We start from the raw sequence: 20,937 nt of genomic DNA, 5'->3' as shown, positions 1-20,937 counted from the left end.
CTGTCTGAAGTCATAAAGTGACTTAGCAGCAGAACTTAGAGAATGAGACTCCATTACATCACTGACAATATGTGATATGACAAGGTTTTTGAATCAGAGAAAACTTTTAAAATGTAAAAGCTGTTTTCTGTAATGTAGTTCTTCATTTAAAATGTCCCTCCTCTCATCTATCACGTCCTAGTACAGTTCTCCGGTGTTTCCAAACACGGATACATAGTACCGCCATTGTGTAGTGTGTGACCTACATATCAAATACCGCATGTCCCCACTTAAAACTGCTCCTGTGGAGTAGGGAGTCCCCGTTTCTGAGGAGAATGTTTTTCTATTCATCCAGGCAGAATATCTGATTCAAATACAGTAGCATAATGTTCAAAAAAAAGAGAATGGTTTTCTTCATGGTTAACAGTTCTTTGAGGGAATAATTCTCCCTTGCCATTAAAAGTTATAAATCACCACAACTACAAAATGAGGACAAAAATAAACTATTGAGCAAATATGGTGATTTTTATCTATAAACATTTACAAAGCATAAATTAATACCAAATAGATCTTTTTCTAGAAATAATACATTTAATACCTTATTAAATATATTTTGAAAGAAAAAATTGATAATTCATTGAAATTAAAAATTTCTGCTCTACGAAATACACTAGAGTGAAAAAATAAGCCACAGCTAGGAGAAAATTTTTAGAAAACACAAATTAAAAAAACCCACAAATGTAATAAAGAAGTGGCATCTAAAATATAAAAAGAACTCTTAAAATTCAAATAAGAAAGCAAATGACCCAATTAAAAAATGGGCAAAAGATCTGAACAGATAGCTTACCAAAGAAGATATACAGATAGCAAATAAGCATATGAAAATATGCTAAACATATGCCAGTAGGGAACTGCAAATTAACAATGAGATACCACTACATGCATATTAGGATGGCTCTGATCTAAGACACTGGCATCATCAAATGCTGTTGAGGATATGCAGCAGTAAGCACTTTCATTCACTGCTGATGGAAATGCAAAATGGTACAGCCACACTGGAAGACAGTGTGTCGGTTTCTTATAAAAGTAAACATAAGTATTTACCCCCGAGAGTTAAAATCTTAAGTCCATAAAAAACCTTCATGTAATGTTTATAGCAGCTTTAATCACCCAAACTTGTTAAGCAACCAAGATGTTCTTCGGTAGGTGAATGGATAAACAAACTATGGTACATGCAGACAGTGATATATTGTTCAATAGTAAAAAGAAATAAGCTATCAAGCCACAAAAAGACATGGAGGAAACTTAAACACATATTACTATGTGAAAGAAGATTCCAACAATATTGCATTCTGGAAAAGGCTAAACTGTGGAGGCAGTAAAAAGTTCAAGGGTTTGGGATGAAGGAGGTAGGGGTGAATAGGTGAAGCACACGGGATTTTTAGGGCAGTGAAATTATTCTACATGATACAGTAATGGCGGATACAAATGTCATGATACATTTGTCAAATCCACAGAAAGTACACCATCAAGAGTGAACCCTAATGTAAACTATGGACCTTAGTTAATAATAATTTATCAATATTGGCTCAACAATTTTTAACAAACATATCATAATAATGCAAGATATTAATGATGGGGGAAACTGGGAGGAGACAAGAGGGTAAACGGGCACTCTGCACCTTCCACTTATTTTTCTGTAAGCCTAAACTTGCTCAAAACTAAAATCTATTCAGGTACCTGGGTGGCTCAGTCAGTTAAGCAGCTGTCTTCAGCTCAGGTCGTGATTTCAGGGTCCTGGGATGAAGCCCTGCGTGGGGCTCCCTACTCAGTGGGGAGTCTGCTTCTCCCTCTTCCTCTCCTCCCTCAGTCATGCTTGCTCTCTCTCTCAAAATAAATAAAATCTTAAAAAAAAAACCCTAAAATCTATTAGTAAAATTATTTATTAATTTTACTAATTATTAAAAATGGCATTTAAGAGATAATTCTAGCTATCAAAAGCATATCTTTTAGTAAGGTAGGAGAAACACTTCTAATTTTTCTAGTGAGATAAATGTTTGGAGATGAGATTCCCATACAGAACTTTCCAGTCATAAAAATGCATCACTGAAAAAGAAAAAAAAATTTTTGGTCCTTTGATAATAGAAAATAGTACTTTTCAAATTTTGTACACAAATAGTAGAGAAATATGATGTAAAGTATGTATATGCTAGTTTTAGGGGTCAGGCTTAAGGATTGGTGATGAAATATTTTGCTTTGGAAGTTCTTTAGTTGATGACTTCTATAACTAATACATTTCCAAAAATTTTACCTAAAATTTTATCTAAAAATCTAATAAAGAAAAGCTCCTTACGAAGGGCAGAAATTGGTTATTAATTTTATTCTCTATCTCAGTTGTCTTTTTGGTGCCTGTGTAGAAAACTCAATTTTCTGTATTTTTAACTATGAATTTCCTCCTATACTGGGGCCTTCAACCCAAAATTCCTACTTTCCTTGCTTCCTTCCTCCTTCCCCTCCTCCCCCCTCTTTCTTCTCTTCCTTCTCTCTCTCTCTCTCTTTCTTTTTAAAAAGTAATCTCTACCCTCAATGTGGGGCTTCAACCCATGACCCTGAGCTGAGATTAAGAGTGGCATGCTCTACTGACTAAACCAGCCAGGTGCCCCAAACCAAAATTCTTTTAGGAACAAATCCTTGTTATCAAACAAAATCTTACAGATTAAAATTGAGCTGCCCCAACTGAAGTCCAGGTGAGGGGCTCTAGGATCTGGACCTGAGACAACTCCAAAGGACCCTAATGCTTTCAGAGATAAAATTTTAAACTGTCCTCTAAAATATAAGGACTTCCCAATTATAAAATCACTTACTATAGGGTTTTCTATTACCATTACCTACATTTTAGCTTCCACCCCAAAGTCCCGATGCTAATAAGGCTCAGTAAAATATAATAGCAGTGTTTAAGATGAGGTTAGACTAATACCAGAGTCAATAAAACGTATTATGCAATTTGATTATAACCATGTGAAAATGTAATTGCATACAATAGAAAAGATTGGAAGTCCTTTCAACAAATTGTAAATACTTTTATTTATGTTCATTGGATGTGTTTTAATGTAAAAATTGTTGGAGTGGAATAAATCTTTTTTACAAGGAAACTTGAACCCTTCAAGTATCTTGAAAGTCAGCAGAAGAGGGAAGGTACAGGAGTTAAGAGCAAGAAAGCTACAGGAAGCAGACTGGAATACTCTGGAGTTTTGTTTTGTTTTTTATTCACTTGTTTTTAAACAACCTGAAATTTGACCAGTTAGAAATTTATTTGGGAGAGTAAAATTTTTTAAAATGCAGATGCCCCCTGACGTAAATACTGATTATTGGCTTTATAGTGATTTGATTCAAACAGATTGTTTTCTGAGACAACTCACTGGGATTGTCAAAAAAAGCACTCAGAAAAACAGGTCTAGAGGATACTGGGGGTGGGACAGCAAACTTGGAAGACAAACGGTGAAAAGTGAGACAAACTGTCTAATCTTGCATAGGGCTTGCTCTGTGCCTAAAAAAGAAAACAGAATCTCCGTTTTTTTCCCTGTTGATTGGCTTAAATAGTGCATGTTCTAATGCTTGCAGGACCTAAAACTTATGTTTACTCTTTTGAGATTATTTATACTAGGGATGTAATACATTTCAGGGGACTTGCATGGGAAACTATCCATCACAGAACCACTTGGGGTAGGATCCCAATCGTACCCACATTAAACCAAATTTTATACTATGCTAGATCATATTAACGTTGAACTTCAATGTGTTTCAATTTTTATATAATTTATAATGCATAACATCAACCAAGTCTTGTCCTTGAGTTATTTTATTATGTCCCTAAAATTAAATCGATTTCTAGTTTTATATACAAGTACAAAATGAATGAAAATATTAATGTAAATTGCTTTATACAATAAATGTACTAAAATTTTGTAAGTAAATATTTTTGAAGAAAAAAGCCCAATTTAAAGGCACTGAAGGTGTAATCTACAGATGAAACTATCCCATAGGGTTCAAAATTAAAGTGGACTAAGCATGGCAGGAATTTTTTGACGTGCTGTACAAAGCAGATGCACAATAGTAATTTCATAAATAAATGAGAGGTGAAATCATAGCTTAAGTGTCTTTTATTAAACTATAAGGAAGCTATAAACGAATCATCAGACCAGCTTTTGTGAACCTGTGCATGTGTGCATATTTCATGCCAATTATGACCAACTTGGTTGTATAACAAGAAAGTTGATTTTTAATCGACAAATTTTAGGTTTATTTCCCCCTAATCTCCGGTTCTGACATAGGCTTATGGCACACAACAACAACAACAACAACAGACAGGCTGGGGACTGCTATGTTTATATCTGAGAGTATTTGTGTGACCTTTTATATTTTTAAGGATTCTGGCAAGAAGTTAACATTAGGCAAACTAAATACAATTCTTGATTTTAAATATAAAACCACTCCTTAAGGACTCTTTTGAAGTGAATAAAAAATATGCCAAAGGGCTACTTTTGCTACTGATGAAAGAATGTCTTGTCCTAATGCCAAAAAAGTTTAAGTGATTTTTTTATTTCTGAAGAAAAAGAGAACATAATTAATTTATGATTTGAAACTTCCACAATGGTAAATGTGGCATGTGCATTATACCTAATGTCTTGAATAAGGAAACCTTCCTACAAATATAAAAGCAAAATTCATTTTCTAGATTTTAATAGCAAAAAGAGAGTTAACTATTGTTAAAGAACACCAGCAATAATATTTGGAGGTTGAAAACATAAAACAAGACAGTTCTGAAAGTCTTAATAATTCTTTCTACTTTTCTTTCTAGCTCAAGGAAAGGTTAGATTTTGTTTTTAAATTTCTAAAACGTAGTGAAGTTATATTTAAGAACAACTTAATGACTGCACTGCAATTCTGAACCTCATTTAATAGAGTTTTGGTAACATTTTAATAGAATGATGCCTTTGAGAACTCAGAATTACTGTCATTTGGGGATGAAGAATGAGAACATCCCATTGTCACCATCAGACACCAAATGACATTTAGTACTTTTGTCATTAGTGTTCCTAAATGAAAGGGCACAGTAATTAGGTATGCTTATTTCCTAAGTGATTATTCTAGGGGCGCCTGGGTGGTGCAGTCAGTTATGTGCCCGACTCTTGGTTTTGGCTGGGGTCATGATCTCATGGTCATGGGATCAAGCCCCGTGTCGGGCTCTGTGCTCTGCCTGGAGTCTGCTTTGGATTCTCTCTCTCCCTCTGCCCCTCCTGCTCGTGCTCTCTCCCTCTCTCTGAAATAAATAAATCATATATAAAAAAAAAACACTCAACTTTCTAAAGTTGCTAGGTTCACTTCTCTTAACCAACAAAATTTGTTAAAACAAGTTAGAATTAAGTTGTATACTAGTAACTAGTATTACCTTGAAGAATATGCTGATACAGGGATATTATATTAACAGTTTGTAAGGAAACATTAGCTTTACACTATTGAGAGTAAAAAATAGTATACATGTTTAACAGGAAAAAAAATAAAAACAGGCATCACAAATGTTTATAAATATAAACTAGTTGAAATAAATACTGCATGTAACTATGAAACAGTTTGAATTTAAAGAACACACTATTAAGACTAAAAAACATGAATACACATGAATTATGAGTATTCATAAAATCTAAGGCAATGAAATATGAAAAAATTAAGCTGACTGTGGATTTTTTCATATTAAAGACCAATTGGTTAGACTGAATTTGCTGATTATAAAAAATATAACAAAAGTGACTTATTGAGTACTTGCTATGTACTTACAAGGATAAATCCCTTATAGGAATTATTTCATCTAAAATGGACAACACATCTATGAAGTAGAGACTTTTCTTATCCTTATTTACATATAAGGAAACTGATCACAAGGTAAGAAATGGGCACACTAGGCATTTGAATTTAGATCTTTCTCATTCCATAACACATTTGCTTAATTATAATGCAGTTTTGCATAGTAAAAAATATTCTTTTTTAAACATTCTTTTTTTTTTTTTTAAGAGAGGGAGAGAGTGAGAGAGGAGAGGCAGAGGGAAAGACAATTTTAAGCAGGCTCCACGCCCAGTGAGGAGCCCGATGCAGGGCTCAATCCCACAACCCTGAGATCATGACCTGAGCTGAAATCAAGAGTTGGACACCTAACCAATGGAGCCACCCAGGCGCCTGGTAAAAAATAGTCTTAGAAGAATAAACAGTTTTTACATATATTTGTGGCATACTTTTCATATACGGATCAATTAGAATTACTAGAAATTAGCCTTCCATCACCTCAAATAACCAAACAAAAATATCCAACCCTACCAGAATCTATAAATACAGAATTAATAGCATGCTTTACACATCTTTTTAAAACTGTGTTCCTCTCAAGTTAGTAGGACCCCTAAATTTTATCACTCTTTTGAAGATGAAGAAATACAGATTAAATGTGCAAAAATTCTGGGGAACCAGCATGTGTCAATAGAGACTGGGAATCTGGAAGAGGAGAAATAAGACAGAATGTTAAAATGCTTACATCAGCATTACTACTGGCTTGCGTAATTCTTCACAGATACAGATTTAGCCTGGAACCCAGATTTGGGTTCTAGATTATTAGATCTTGACTAACTTGTTGCCTTGTACACTGCTTCCTTATAAAGGGTTTCAGTATTTGGTTATAAAATGCTCTATTAAGTTTGTTGCTAGTCAGCCTCTCATTCAACATCCATTTCCTTTCTGACTAATGCTTCTTATAAGCTGACAACAGCTTTAAACATCTGGCAAGGAGTCAGTAATACAGGTATCACAGCACAAGGTGTTCTGGAAAATTATTTGCTTTGGTGTAAACATCCTATCTGAAATAGCCTTCAGGTAAGTTGAATCAAGGTTCTTGTATTGCCAGTTTGAGTAGATGCTGGAGTTTGGAAATACAGAGGATGTTTACATCTCCATATGTTGGAAGCTTAAAAAACTACATTAAAATGAACATTATAACCTTGTAACTTTCGCTTACTTTCCTAACAGAGAGTTTAGGGAAAAAGTGGACTGGTGGCTTATTTCCATTTTACAAAACTTTTTATCATAATGCTTCCAGAATCACAGGTATTGAACTTGACTAACTGTTGTTAAGGAAGTTGAAAAGCAGAGAAACCAAAGTTCTCAGAAAAAAAAAATAATAATAATAAGTGGGAATCTCTGAGCCGGTAAAATTTTCATTTCCATTCAGTGGAAAATTGTGAAAGTTTGCTAAGCAGAATTTTACTAAAATCGGAATTCTACACACTATCAGTCTTTTAATGTTCCTATTCTTCCGGTGCTATGATTAGGATCTGTAGGCCACAGTAGCAAATATATAGAGACGGTGACTAAGACCTCAAGATCCCAGGTTTCCAGAAGCACTGTAAAGGAAACAAAACCATGTTATATATCCCTGGAAGTTCAATCCCTAAGAGATTGCTTATACAATTAATTTAATCTATGATGGGTATATAACACATAGATTTTTAATGCTAAGAAGGATCACAGAGAACATATTCCCACCTCCCCTGCTAAAAGACTAAAACTGAGTTCTAGAAATGATAACTGATTTGACCCAACAAATACTGTAATACATGGCCAAGATAGGATGAAAGCTGGTCTTGGCTTTTACCAAACTTCTTCACTTAGTATGTAGATTGTAAAATTGTGCGGACAGGGGCAGGGAAGGGGTGGTGGGCTGGGTTTAAAAGTTACAGCCTAAATATCTGCTTTTGGTATATGCTGATTTTTGCTCTGAGGATTCCATCATAATTCATTTGTAACAGGATAGCCACATTTTAGCAACTGACAAGAGCTGTGGAGATAAGGTATTGGCCCAAGGAGCTTATATTCAACATTATATGTGATAAGATGGCTCGGAGGGCATAAAGCACCTGACTTACAACATTTTGGCCATTCATACCAGGTGCTGGACCTCATGGCTGGTTTAACAGTGCACAAAAGACACCACTCTGTTGTTGTTTTAAAGAAAGGCAGACTGCTACAATGCAGTGCCTCATTTGTATGTGTCTCTTGGAAGCCTGACCACCCTACGTTCTCCTACAAAGGCTACTTGAGAGCTTGTCTGGAGGTTCTAGCAGTGGGGCACAGCTACTCATATTCCCTTAACCAAAGAAGGATCCTCTTCAACTGACCACGCAGCTTTGGGATGCACAGGGAGCGGTGAAGGAGGAAGAAGACACCTGCCTAGCCAGCCAGATCAACTGAATCAACCCTAATGATCAATGGGGTGACAGACGTCACAGTCAGATCGCCCTCACATCCAAAGACATTACACAAAAGACATCTTTAATACTTCCATCTCCCCCCATAATTTATAATAAATAACAAATGCCCATAATTTATCCTGTTCACATAAACATGTTTGTCCAAGGGTTCCTGAAGTAAATCCTGAAGTCACAGAAAGTAGTTTATCTTCTTGGGATGTAAAATCTAAATTTCTTTATTTAATGCATACACACATCAATTTTATATGAGCTACTGTGCTAGGCACTCTGAGGGATATTTAAAAGTGGATAAGCCAAAAATGAGGCAGTCTTATAGAGATGTGAAGGTTGTGTCCATACAAGGATGTCCACCAGAGGGGGCAAATATAGACTGAAATGGGGGCTTTATGAAAGCTCATGTTCTGCTTAATACACCTTTCGCTCTGGCAGGCAGCTGTCATTAAGTGTGGCAAAGGAGCACCTTTTTCTAATTCGCATAATAGTGCTGGGTAGGCTAATGGTGGTTTTGGACACAAAACACCACCAATCTTTTGATAACACAAGTTTGATTGCAATATTTTTTATTAACTTTTTCAATGGTTCTCCAATGCTTAAAGGAGAAAAAGCAAGTTCAGGTGATATTCAAGGTCCTTCATATTTGTCTTACCTACTTTTCTTGTTTTATCACCTACTACTTCTATATGCAGACTCCTTCTGGTCATATTTCAACCTTTAACCAGATCTAGGATACACCCTGTTCTTTTATGCATCTTTGCCTTTCTATCAGCCAGGAATGCTCTCTCCCCAGCCCCACTTGACTTAGGGAACTCCTATTCACCCGTTAACACTCAGATCAACTACCCCCTCACTCAAATCCAGCTAGTGTGAATCATACCCTCTTCTTTCTCCCATAGTATTCTGCACATCATTAGATTATGCCACATGAACACGTTATATGGAACTTAGTCATTTATGTTTCCCCTTCAAAACTGCAGGTCTTATTCTCACTATATGGAAAATACAGTACATGAATAAAGAAAAACATAGTTCCTAACTCCAAGTAGCTAATACTTGTTTGGGAAGCTGACAACAGGGTAACTAAAGATAATCACATACAAGATAAGTACACATAAAAAGGTAAAGATGTTTCATATCTGCTGCTTAGTTTGCTAAGTCACTGTCCATAAGAGCAGGCAAACCTTTACTAAAGATTCAGATATGTCAAAGAGAATAATGAAACACTTTCAAAGACTCCTCAGTTGACTCCAAGGCATGAAGAGATCATGAAAAGTCTTTCCGGAGGAGCTGAAAGATTTGGTTTCTGGTCCTGGGTTTGTCACTTATTTGCTGTGGGACTTCAGACAAATCCACTGTTTTTGCTTGGCTCTAGTTCTCTTAGTATAGCTCGATTCTCATAGGGTTAAGATACTCAAATAGATAACGTATACAAAAACGCATTTAAAACTAGAAAATACCACTCTTGGTGAACGCTAAAACTGACATTTTTTGTTGGCAGAATGACAGATTCAACACATAAATCTAGGATTCATCCAATATTAACATCCACTGACCGTGAGATAATGGTTGCTTTGCTGGATTCCAAGAAGCAAAAAACCTGGTTTCTGCTGCAGAGAATCTTACAGTTTGTTTGGGGGGACGAAGCGGCTGCTCATCTCAAAATAACTACAAGGAAAAATGTCCAAAGAGCTAAGCAAGTAAAACAGAAATCGGTATAAAAGAGTTCAAAAAGAGAAGTCACTTCTGGAGGGGTGGTCATGATGTTTTAATGACAAAGCAGTGCTTTCACTAGGTTGTGTAAGAAAAGAGTACTTGGAAACTCTGGGGTATAGGATTTAGGGTAAGTGCACAAAAACAAGTAGAGAGATACAAGGATCTCAAATAAGAACAGTAGACCAGTTGGTTATAACAGTACATATTCATAGGGAAGCTTCTGAATAGGCAGGACGAGTAGGTTGCAGACAGTGTACAGGAGGTTGCTAAGTACTGTGTCACTCTGCTTCACTTTGGGGACAGGAAGAGGGCTGCCAGGGTGCTCCCTAACAACACTAACCAGAGGGCCTGGGACCAACTCACAGATGCTCTTTATTATTATTTCTGACGTGCTGTTAGATAGAGTCAATCTGCCAAATTTAAATACATTGATCCTGATTTTTAGTTTGGGGAAAATTGCCACAAGAGATTTCACGTAGGAAGAGTATAGACATCATAAATGGTTATGATTTTTTTCTCCGTTTTCATTGTGTTGGAGAAAAGAGAGAAAATTTAGAAGGAATATTAATCAGCAAGATAGAAAATTAATTTAAGGTTGTCTCTTTATTAGCTCAAGCATGGTGACCAGAACCTTCTCAAATTAATGGGGCACACTAGAAGGTAATTTTTTTTTAAAAGATTTTATTTATTTATTTGACAGAGATAGAGACAGCCAGCAAGAGAGGGAACACAAGCAGGGGGAGTGGGAGAGGAAGAAGCAGGCTCATAGCGGAGGAGCCTGATGTGGGGCTCGATCCCAGAACGCCGGGATCACGCCCTGAGCCGAAGGCAGATGCTTAACCGCTGTGCCACCCAGGCGCCCCTGGAAGGTAATTTTTTAATGTCAAGCTGCCATTAAGACCTTGAGTATTAGACCCAGAAGGGCAGAGACTACAAAACAAAATCCAGGGCAAGACACAGGATTTAAGTAAAACAAGAATAAACAGACTAAATTTACATGAAGTTAAAGCTTTTTAAAATCTTAGTGTGGAATGTATTCAACATATTGCTTTAAGAAGAACTTCTAGCACTAGGTTCATCAGATTACCCTAAAAAATCACCATATTAAGCAGATGTTATATTCTTTAGAAAAGAACAAGAAACAACTCATTTATAATTTAGCTTTCAGATACATTATCTGGTTATTGAGGCAATGCAAAACATTACCATCTTATACCAACATCATCTGATACTTCAGTGGTAAATATAAACACTGAATAGACAAGAGGAAGAAAGAATACAGGGATGTAACATTTATGAAGCACTCTTTATGTGTCAGGCACTGTTTCTTGGTGCTCTTATATTTGTTGTTACCTCATGTAACCCTCAAAACAATTTCAGTCACTTAGATAATTTAAAAATGAGAAAACTGAGGTCCAAAGAGGTTAAATAACTTGCCTGAAACCACCCTGAAAGAAAAATACTACAATTCTTTTAAAAGTCTACTCAAATGCAACATTAAAATTGTTTTGTTTTCCCTTTACTGCCTCTCTGGGAAGTTGAATCCTCAAATCTTGATGTATGAAATAAGTGCTATGATTGCCTATATTATTTATAAAAAATGTAACTGATACCTGGCTCTTAGATACATATTATCAATTTCTCTTAATGAGATAATCACTAACAGGAGGATAACATCCAAATGCAAGAAAACATTCAACTCAAATTTTACAGATGCTAGGTGTGAGCCTAGGTCAGCAAATTCCTATACAGAGAGGAAATTATATATCTTACTTGTCACCTCTGTTCCCAAGCACATGGCACACGGGTAACAGGCCCGGTTATGCCTTTCATGTGCACATATTTGTGACTGCTGATTTCCTGTTGGTGGGTAAGATAAAAGTTTTTCTAAAGTAACTAAGATAATTGGATAAAAGACAAATGAAAAAATGAAATGGAATCTGCTACAAATAACTTAAAAAACAAAAATCAAAGCAAAAGAAAACAATGGGTATAACCAAAAAAGACTTCTTATTTCCTCCTGAACTGAATTCCCATCTGCTTTTAAATGGCAACATGTTTTTCTATTAACTGGGAGCTACAGCCAAGAAGCCAAAGACAATGAGGTTCTAGCCACCGGGGGAGGGCGGGCCCAGGGATGGCTGAAGGATGCTACCTGCTTCTGCCTCTCCGTGGAGGCTGCTCTCTGGTGACCCTATTCCCCTTCCAGCTGGCAACAAACTTCCCCTCGGGACTCTCCTGAGAATTAAAGAAATGCTTCAGTTCTCTGTATACCCTCTCCAGGGAGGGAAAATGGAGTAACTCAGAGGGGTCTAAGGGACCATTTGAAACACTGGGCCTGTGTAAGCTTTTAAGAAACAATGTTGACTGGGCAAAATAAAGCACTAGGTTGAAAGAACACATTTTTAAAAAGTAACTCCTCTATTTCAGTCTTTAAAAGTACCCATATCATCTTCAATCGCTCTCCACAGCTTTTTTGGTTGTTGCTATTTATTTATTTATTTATTTATTTATTTAAGCTCTATGCCCAAAGTGGGGCTTGAATTCACGACCCCAAGATCAAGAGTCACATGACCTACCTCTGAGCCAGCCAGGCCCCCCTCTCTATAGCTTTTTAATTAAAAATAAAGATAAAAAGAATGCTCACTACAGTTAAACATTTTATGTTTCTAGAAGCCAGATACCAGTGTCAGCAATTTCCTCATCTCTGACTCACCTGGCCAAACTCTTGTTCATATAGCTAGGACTGTACAGTTTAAATTAATACAGAATACATAATATATTAATTATGTAATATTGATGATAATACTCTCCCGGCAAGACAACGAATTTATCAGTATTTTCATTTTATACCAAAAGTGGCCACTGAGACACTCTCTAGATTTGAAAAAGTGGCTATGGCTGTAGCAAGGTGGGTTGCTACAAAGTTAGAGGGCTCTCCTTAAGATAATGACAAAGGGAAGTCTATTTTTCCTAAGTATAATTTTAAAAATGCTTTTTCTTTTTCAGTTTGTTAAATGCTTGTTAAATATGTACTATGTAATAGGTTCTGTGCTGAAGGATCTGGCCTTAGACTGAGAATGAAATTAATTAGTCACATCAGAGGTAAAACACTGGATCTGTAGGAGTCAGATGACTGAGGTTCCAGCTTAAATTTGTCTTACTGCTAAAAGAAAAAAAAACCAAAACCAATTTTGGCTTTCCACATTGCTGCACCATTTTCATTCTGAAGGAAAGAGGTGGAGAGAAAGATAGGATCTTATTTTTAATTGAAGCTAAATGTTGTCTGTCTTAAATTTCCTATTTATTAATTTTAAGACTTTTAAGCAACTCATTCTCTTGCAACAATAGGGCACCTGAGTGAACTGCCTAAATAATCAGACCAAAAAATAAAACCACAAAACCCCAAACAATATGGAACAAATCTGTCTCGCCCAAACTGAAAATTCCAGAACTACTAAGAAATAGCTCTGAATAAAATTTCTATGAAGTTGTAATAATATGTGGATTATAATTAGGACCAGGGTGGGATATACTTCCCCACCCAACCATTATGGGACCCAAAAATGTAATTCAAGAAGGGACAGAATTTTCTGTTACTTTTCCTTGTGACTATTTTTAGAAGATCTGATATAAAAATTAATGAGAAATGAATGTGCTTATATTATAGATTGAGTAAGACATGTACTACATAAGAACTAGCAAGCTGGTGCAATAATTCCTGGCACCACATGAGGTTTTTCCTTTCAGCCAGACAGAACCTCATTGGCTTTGATTTTTGTTTTGCACCTCTATGCTCCTACCTTGAATGACTTCAAAGTGAGAAAGGCACATTTATACCTTGCTAACCACTCTTTCACTTCACTCAGCTCAAGTGAAAGATTTATGGTTTCTTCTCTTTGCTGTTTCCTGTAAACTGACATATCATATACACGATGCCAGCCCTTGGTCTCACAATAAAAACCGAATTCTAGAAATGCTGGAGCAGTCAGTTAACAGCACTATACGTTCATTTTAACTTAATGGACAGTCATGTCAAGAAGATGCTCAAAAGGATTATTTTTTCAGCTAGGACTTAAAAAGGCATGTACTTCAGCTGCTTCTCAAGGTACTTTCTAGATGACTTTTTTCCCCCCTCCCAATTAAAATGAAAAACCTACAGGGAGAAAATCAAACATACATAGTTCACAGTTGAGACAAAACAATGAGGAGATTTGGGATTTATTTTAGTACTTATTAGCTATCACTGAATGATACGCTCAGTCCAATTCTACATATAAATTTACCTACAATACTCTCTGAGTACACTAACGATCTATTATGTATTAATCTCTGGTTTTTATGGAGGACAGGTTACAAATAATAGCAAGCAGACAAAATGTGGAGTCTGTCTGCTGGATAATTCAGAATAAAAAGAATTTATAATTTCTTACTTTAAAAGATGTTAATTTCCCAGTACAAATCCCTATCAGTGGTATTCCAAAGATATTTCTGTGTTGAGGACCACAGTCTGTCCTTTCCGAGAAATGCATGTAGAAAAGATGCACAATTATTTTATTAGAATTTTATTTTGTAAATAAAAATGGCCTAAGCACAAAGTTGCTAAGGAGAGGAAAAAATGTTTACCTGCCATACTTAAAAACTTTCATATTTTCACAGAGGTTTTGCTGTTCTAATTGAGTATACTTGCACAGCTAAGGGTAGATTATAGGCTGTCCCTTTTACAGTTTTTATTATTTATTTATTTATTTATTTTTAAATTGTATTTATTTGAGAGAGCGAGAATGTGCATGTGTGAGAGAGAAAGAAAGAGAGAGAGAGAGTGCCAGCATGAGCAGGGGGGGAGGGTCAGAGGGAGAAGCAGACTCCCACAGAGCAGGGAGCCTGATGAGGGACTTGATCCCAGGACCCTGGGATCATGACCTGAGCCGAAGGCAGACGCTTAACCAACTGAGCCACCCAGGCGCCCTCTTTTACAGTTTTTACGAGAGAATTTTTGTTAATACATAAGTAGACTGACATAATTTTCCAAAATGATAAAAGATGGTAAGAATACAATCTCTCTGCCAAGTCTTGTACTTCTGAGCACTTGCATGATATCTTAATTTCATTTTTATGATCTCTATAAGAAAACAGTATGTAAAGTTGTGTTTCATTTCCATTTCACAGGTCAAGAAATCAAAGTTCAGAGAAGCGTGTGAATGGTTTGAGCTGATGTATCAGAAACCCCAAAGAAGAAACTTTACTTCTAGTCCAATTTCTCCCCACTATATCATGTTAATTCTCTGAAGACTACATTTTTAGAAGTAACAGAAGCCAGGTAAAAACAACTGAGATATAATAGAGGCCATTAAAATGTAATTTAATTCAGTGATTACCTGTCATATAGTGCATTTCCTGTTTTAAAATTTTTTTTTTTAAGATTTTATTTATTTGACAGAGAGAGAGAGAGAGACAGCCAGCAAGAGAGGAAACACAAGCAGGGCGAGTGGGAGAGGAAGAAGCAGGCTCCCAGCAGAGCAGGGAGCCTGATGCGGGGCTCGATCCCAGGACCCTGGGCTCATGCCCTGAGCCGAAGGGAGACACCTAATGACTGAGCCACCCAGGTGCCCCACCCTGTTTTAAGATTTCTTAACATACAGTCATTTAAAACAGTTGGTATCAAGCAGTCTTTTTGCTAATGACCCCAACCCACTGCTTTCCTGCCACCAAGGTATTTTGAGCAGAACTATCTTACCTCTGCTCCCGAATATGTGTCGGTTTGGAGGATGAGTTCATCCAGATCCACGTCATTACTGATTGGCATAGAGTGAAACTGCAGGTTAAATATTTCCCTTCTTGTTGCTGCATCTGGTAAAGGCACATAGATGATTCTGTCAATTCTTCCAGGCCGCATCAAAGCCTATAAAGAAGATGAGACAATGAAGATTAACCAAGCTCAGAACTGACATTCCACATGAAAGGTACCAAAGAAAGGGGATGTCTAGAATCTCATGAATAACCCACTATTACCCATAATTAGTACATAAAACAAGTACTAGTGATTCTATAATCTATTTCAAAGATTCAAACAAATAAACAATGTTCAGAGTACTTTTGAAAACAGCAAAGCAATACTTCTGAGAGGCTTTCTGCTTCTCAGCAACTGTCAGGTCAATAAAATGGCTATTTTCTCTTAGGGAAATGTGTAATATGACTTGTATTCATTATATCAAAAGACTTTTTTTTTGGAACTTCCTGCAATAACTCTTAAAATATGGGTTAAGCTGTTTTAGAGAGCCTTCAAAATAGCACAGCTCTGATAAAATACTTCTAGAGCTGAAAGTAGTCAAATGAACTTCCCTCATATTTTACTGGAGGCTAATGACTAAATTATCTTAGAGCTAATGAACTCATCTATTCAGGAAACTTTATTGAGCATGCACTATATACCAGACATTGTTGTTAGTACCAGAAAACATCATGAATAAGATAGATATATGTAAAAGTGACTGTGGTGATAGTTACATATGTCTATGGATACACTAGAAGCCACTGAATTGTGTATTTTAAATGGGTTAAATTTGTTATGTAAATTCTATCTCAATAAAGTTAGTAAAACAGATATGGGTCTAAAATGTGTGTGTGTATTAAGGGACTGGGTCAACTTTTAGTTGGGGTGGTGAGAGAAAGTCTCCCTGAGGAGGTAACTTATGCAGATACCCAAAGGAGTCAGCCTTAGAAAGATCTGGGAGAAGAGCATTCAAGGTATCAAGTACAAAGAGCAAGAATGATTGATATGTTCCAGGGAAAGAAAAAAAAAATCTGTGGTAGAGTGACTAACGGGAAAAGAGGTAGGAAATGAGGTCCGAAAGACAGTCATAGGAGGATCATAACGCCATAAAAAACATGGTAGAGTCCGGACTGTATTCTACTTGTAAACAGAATTCATTAGAAGGTTTTAAGTAGAAGGCGAATTGGTAAGATTTACCTTAAAAGATCACTCATGGGATGACATCAAAAGGTCTAATTTGTGTAACTCCAGTCCCAGAAGCAAAGAGAAGATGGAGCAGAAAAAATACTTGAAGAAGAATGAACCAAAATTTCTCCAAATTCGTAAACAAACAAATTTACACAATCAAGAAGCTCAGTGAATTTAAAATAAAATAAATATAAAGAAAACCACACCCAGACACGTCATAGCAAACTGCTGAAAACCAAAGACAAGATCTTGAAAGCTGCCAGACTGAATACAGGGAACAATAATTTGCATCACCAATGACTCTCAATCAAAACAACGAAGGGCAGAAACCAGCAGAACAACATCTTTGAAGTGCTGAAAGAATAAAAATGTCATTCTAAAATTCTAGGACCAGTGAAAATATTCTTTAATAATGAGGGAAAAATTAAGTCATTTTCAGATAAAAGAAACCAAGAAAATTTGTTTCTAGCAGAATGGCACTACAGAAAATGCTGAGTGACGTTCTTCAGGTTTAAGGGAAATGACTTAAGATGGAAAATTGAATCTTCCGGAAGAAATGAAGAGCACTGGAAATGAAACACTACAAAACTGTACATGTCTTCCACCTCCAAAAAACTACTCTTGTTGCTGGCATAATTAAAAAAATGGCATTTCTTGAAGATTTAAGAGACATTCACTTATAATGAAACACAGCACACTTCTTTATGTGCACTTTTGAATGAAATACCCAGAAAAGTAAATACATAAAATAAGGAACACAGGAACTCTAACATGAACATCTTCTAATTAAAAAAACAAAACCCAAAAAACCCTGAAAATGTAGCTGAGACAGCACATAAAAACACTATAGAAAATACACATATCAGGACTTCATATGGTTGCATGGTGGAATGTAGTTCTCAGGGAAGCAGCACACACACACACACACACACACGCACACGCACACGCACACGCACACACACACACACAAATCATGATATTTTGTGAGTAATAAACTGTGAGTAATAAATTGTCCTCTGTCTCTAACCCAAGAATCGCATGTCTTTAGCCAAGCCCTCGTGAAATTGCGGCAGGTTAACATGTTAGCTTTCAAATAGGGTAAAGTCTCAGAACCTTTATAGTTCTTGACATGTATGTTCCTAATAATGGAGTCTCAAAATAATATAAAGCAAAAATTGACAGGATTAAAGAGATAAAAAGATAATTCCACAATTACAGTATGAGATTTTAACTCTTCTCTTAGCAATTACAGAACAACTAGAAAACAAATCAGTAAAGATAGGGAAGACTGAGGATCTGAACAAGACTATCAATCATTGTGACCTAATTGATATTTACTTATGGACCACTATATCCAACAACTGCAGAATACATATTTTTTTTTAAGTCCACTGGGTGTAATCACTAAGACAGCTTATGGTGAGCCATTAAACAAAACTCAACAAATTGCAAAGGACTGAAATCATACAAAGTAGTACTCTGACTATAAGGGAGTAAATTAGAAATAAATAACAGTAAGACAGAGGAAGACCTCAAGCACATGAAAATTAAACAACACCCTTCTAAATAAACCACAGGTCAAAGAAAAAATCACAAGGAAATTAGAAAGTGTTTCAAGTTGGATGATAATGCAAATCTAACATATCGAGATTCGTAGAATATAGTTAAAAGCTGTGCTAGAGACAAATTTATAACTTTAAATGTTTATGGTAGGAATTAAGTCCAAAATTAATGACCTAAGGTTAAAGTACAAGGAATGAAATAATAAAGATGAGAGCAGAAATCAATGAAATAGGAAACAACAGAGAAAATCGAAAGTCAAGGGTAGTTCTCTGGAAAGACATTTTAAAAGATTTATTTATTTATTTGAAAGAGAGAGAGAGAGAGAGAGAGAGAGATAATGCACATGAGAAAACGCAGAGAGAGAATTTCCAAGCAGACTTCACGCTCCATGAAGAGCTCAACATTGGGCTTGATCTCACGACCCATGAGATCATGACCTGAGTCAAAATCTGGAAAGATTTTAAAAAAGTGATCAAATTCTAACTAGATTCAACAAGGATAAAAGAGAGAACAAATCACCAACATCACAAATGGAAGAGAAGTTACCATTACAGATCCTACAGATAGCAAAAAGAATAATAAGAGAACACTATGAACAACCTTATGACAATAAATTTAACAACTTCGAAAAAAAAATAAGTCTCTTAAAAAAATCCAGCGATCAAATTGGACACAAAAGGAAATAAAAAAATCAGAATGAACCTATATTTTTTAAAATGGAACTGAATTAAAAATTTAATTTATTATGACTTTTACACGTAGGTCTAGATGGTTTCACTTCTGAATTCTATCAAAGAAGAAATAACATCGAGATTGTACAACCATTTCAGAATAAAGAGAAGGGAACACTTCTCAAGTTGTTTTACAAGGCCAACATAATGCTAACTCCAAAACCTAACAAAGGTATCATTAAAAATGAAAATTACAGGTTAATGACCCTCATGAACAGAGACCCAAAAATACTTAAAACGTATTAGTAAATAGAATCTCACAATGTATAAAATGAATAAATCATCTTAACCAAATCCAATTGGTATAATTCACCATTAATTATTAACAGAATAAAGGAGGAAATTCACACAATCATTTCAATATGTGCAAAAAAACTTTTGACAGAATTCAAGATCCACTCATGTTAAAAAAAACCTTCAGCAAATTAGTAATAGAAGAGAACTTCAATATGAGAGGTGGTATCTAGAAAAACCAACAGCTAATATCATAATGTTGAAATATTGAAAGTTTTCTATCAAGAACAAGGTAAAAACTCACCACTTCTACTGAAAAATGTAATAGAGGTACTAGTTTTTATGCAAAGGCAAAAGGGAAAAGACAAAAGATAAAAACGGGGGGGGGGGGAAACAAAGAACTTGGAAGAGGAAAAGGTAAAACTACCCGCATTTGCAGATGACATGATTGTTTATGCAGAAATACTAATCTACAAAACTACTAGCAAGATTACAGAATACAAGTTTATTATAAAAATTGTATTTTATATATTAAGCAGTAAGTGAACAGAAATAAAGCTTTAAAAATCCACTTTATGAGAATACATAAAAAGCATAAAACATAAACGACAGGAATAAAATTAATGAACACTTCACTGGAAACTAGAACACTATTGAGAAAAATTAAAGACCTACATAAAGAGAGATACACCATGTTCATGAATTAGAAGACTCAATATTAAGATATTAATTCTTTTCAAATTTATCTATGGACTCAATGCAATTCCAATAAAATTTCACAAGAGCTTTTTAAAAAAAACTCACAAACATTATAAAATTTACATGGAAATGCAAATGAGAAAAGTGAAAGCAAGTCAAAAAAGAAAAAAAGTTGAAGGACTTACACTACCTGATTTCACAACTTATAATGCTAAAAAACCCAAGACAGTGTGATAAGGTGTAGAGGATATAAATATAGATCAACAGAACAGATAAGGGAGTCCATAATGGTTTTTATTTTGAAGGCACTCATCTAGGAAAGGAAAGCATTTAAAAAATTATGCTGCAACAACTAGACACTCATTTATTTACAAAAAAGATTTATTATTAAATTTATTTTTTAAAGATTTTATTTAAGAGAATGCACAAGCAGGGGGAGTGGCAGGCAGAGGGAGAAGCAGGCTTCCTCCTGAGCAAGGAGCCTCTTGTGGGACTCGATCCCAGGACCCTGGGATCATGACCTGAGCTGAAGGCAGATGCTTAACTGACTGAACCACCTCGGCGTCCCGTATTATTTTATTTCAGAGAGAGACAGAGCACACGAGGAGGGGAGGGACAGAGGGAAAGAGTCTTGAGGAGACTCTGTGCTGAGCATGGAGCTCAGCTGGTGCTCGATCTCATGACCCTGAGATCATGACCTAAGCTGAAACCAAGAGTTGGATGCTTAACCAACATGCCACCCATGCGCCCC

The 20,937-nt window shown here is 35.8% G+C and overlaps 1 protein-coding gene across 2 annotated transcripts in view; it reads right to left on the bottom strand.

The window, feature by feature from the left end:
* The window catches only part of SPATA5 (spermatogenesis associated 5), a 321,325-nt gene that overhangs the window by 43,368 nt on the left and 257,020 nt on the right, over positions 1–20,937 (bottom strand). For both annotated transcript variants that reach the window (XM_008689495.2, XM_040626287.1), the window contains one exon: positions 15,736–15,900. In XM_008689495.2, coding sequence (XP_008687717.1) covers positions 15,736–15,900 — 165 coding nt within the window. The remainder of the gene's footprint in view (positions 1–15,735; positions 15,901–20,937) is intronic.

This window comes from Ursus maritimus, unplaced genomic scaffold (assembly GCF_017311325.1).
Source record: "Ursus maritimus isolate PB19 unplaced genomic scaffold, ASM1731132v1 scaffold_11, whole genome shotgun sequence".
Lineage (NCBI taxonomy): Eukaryota > Metazoa > Chordata > Mammalia > Carnivora > Ursidae > Ursus > Ursus maritimus.
This window is presented reverse-complemented; position numbering and strand designations above follow the sequence as displayed.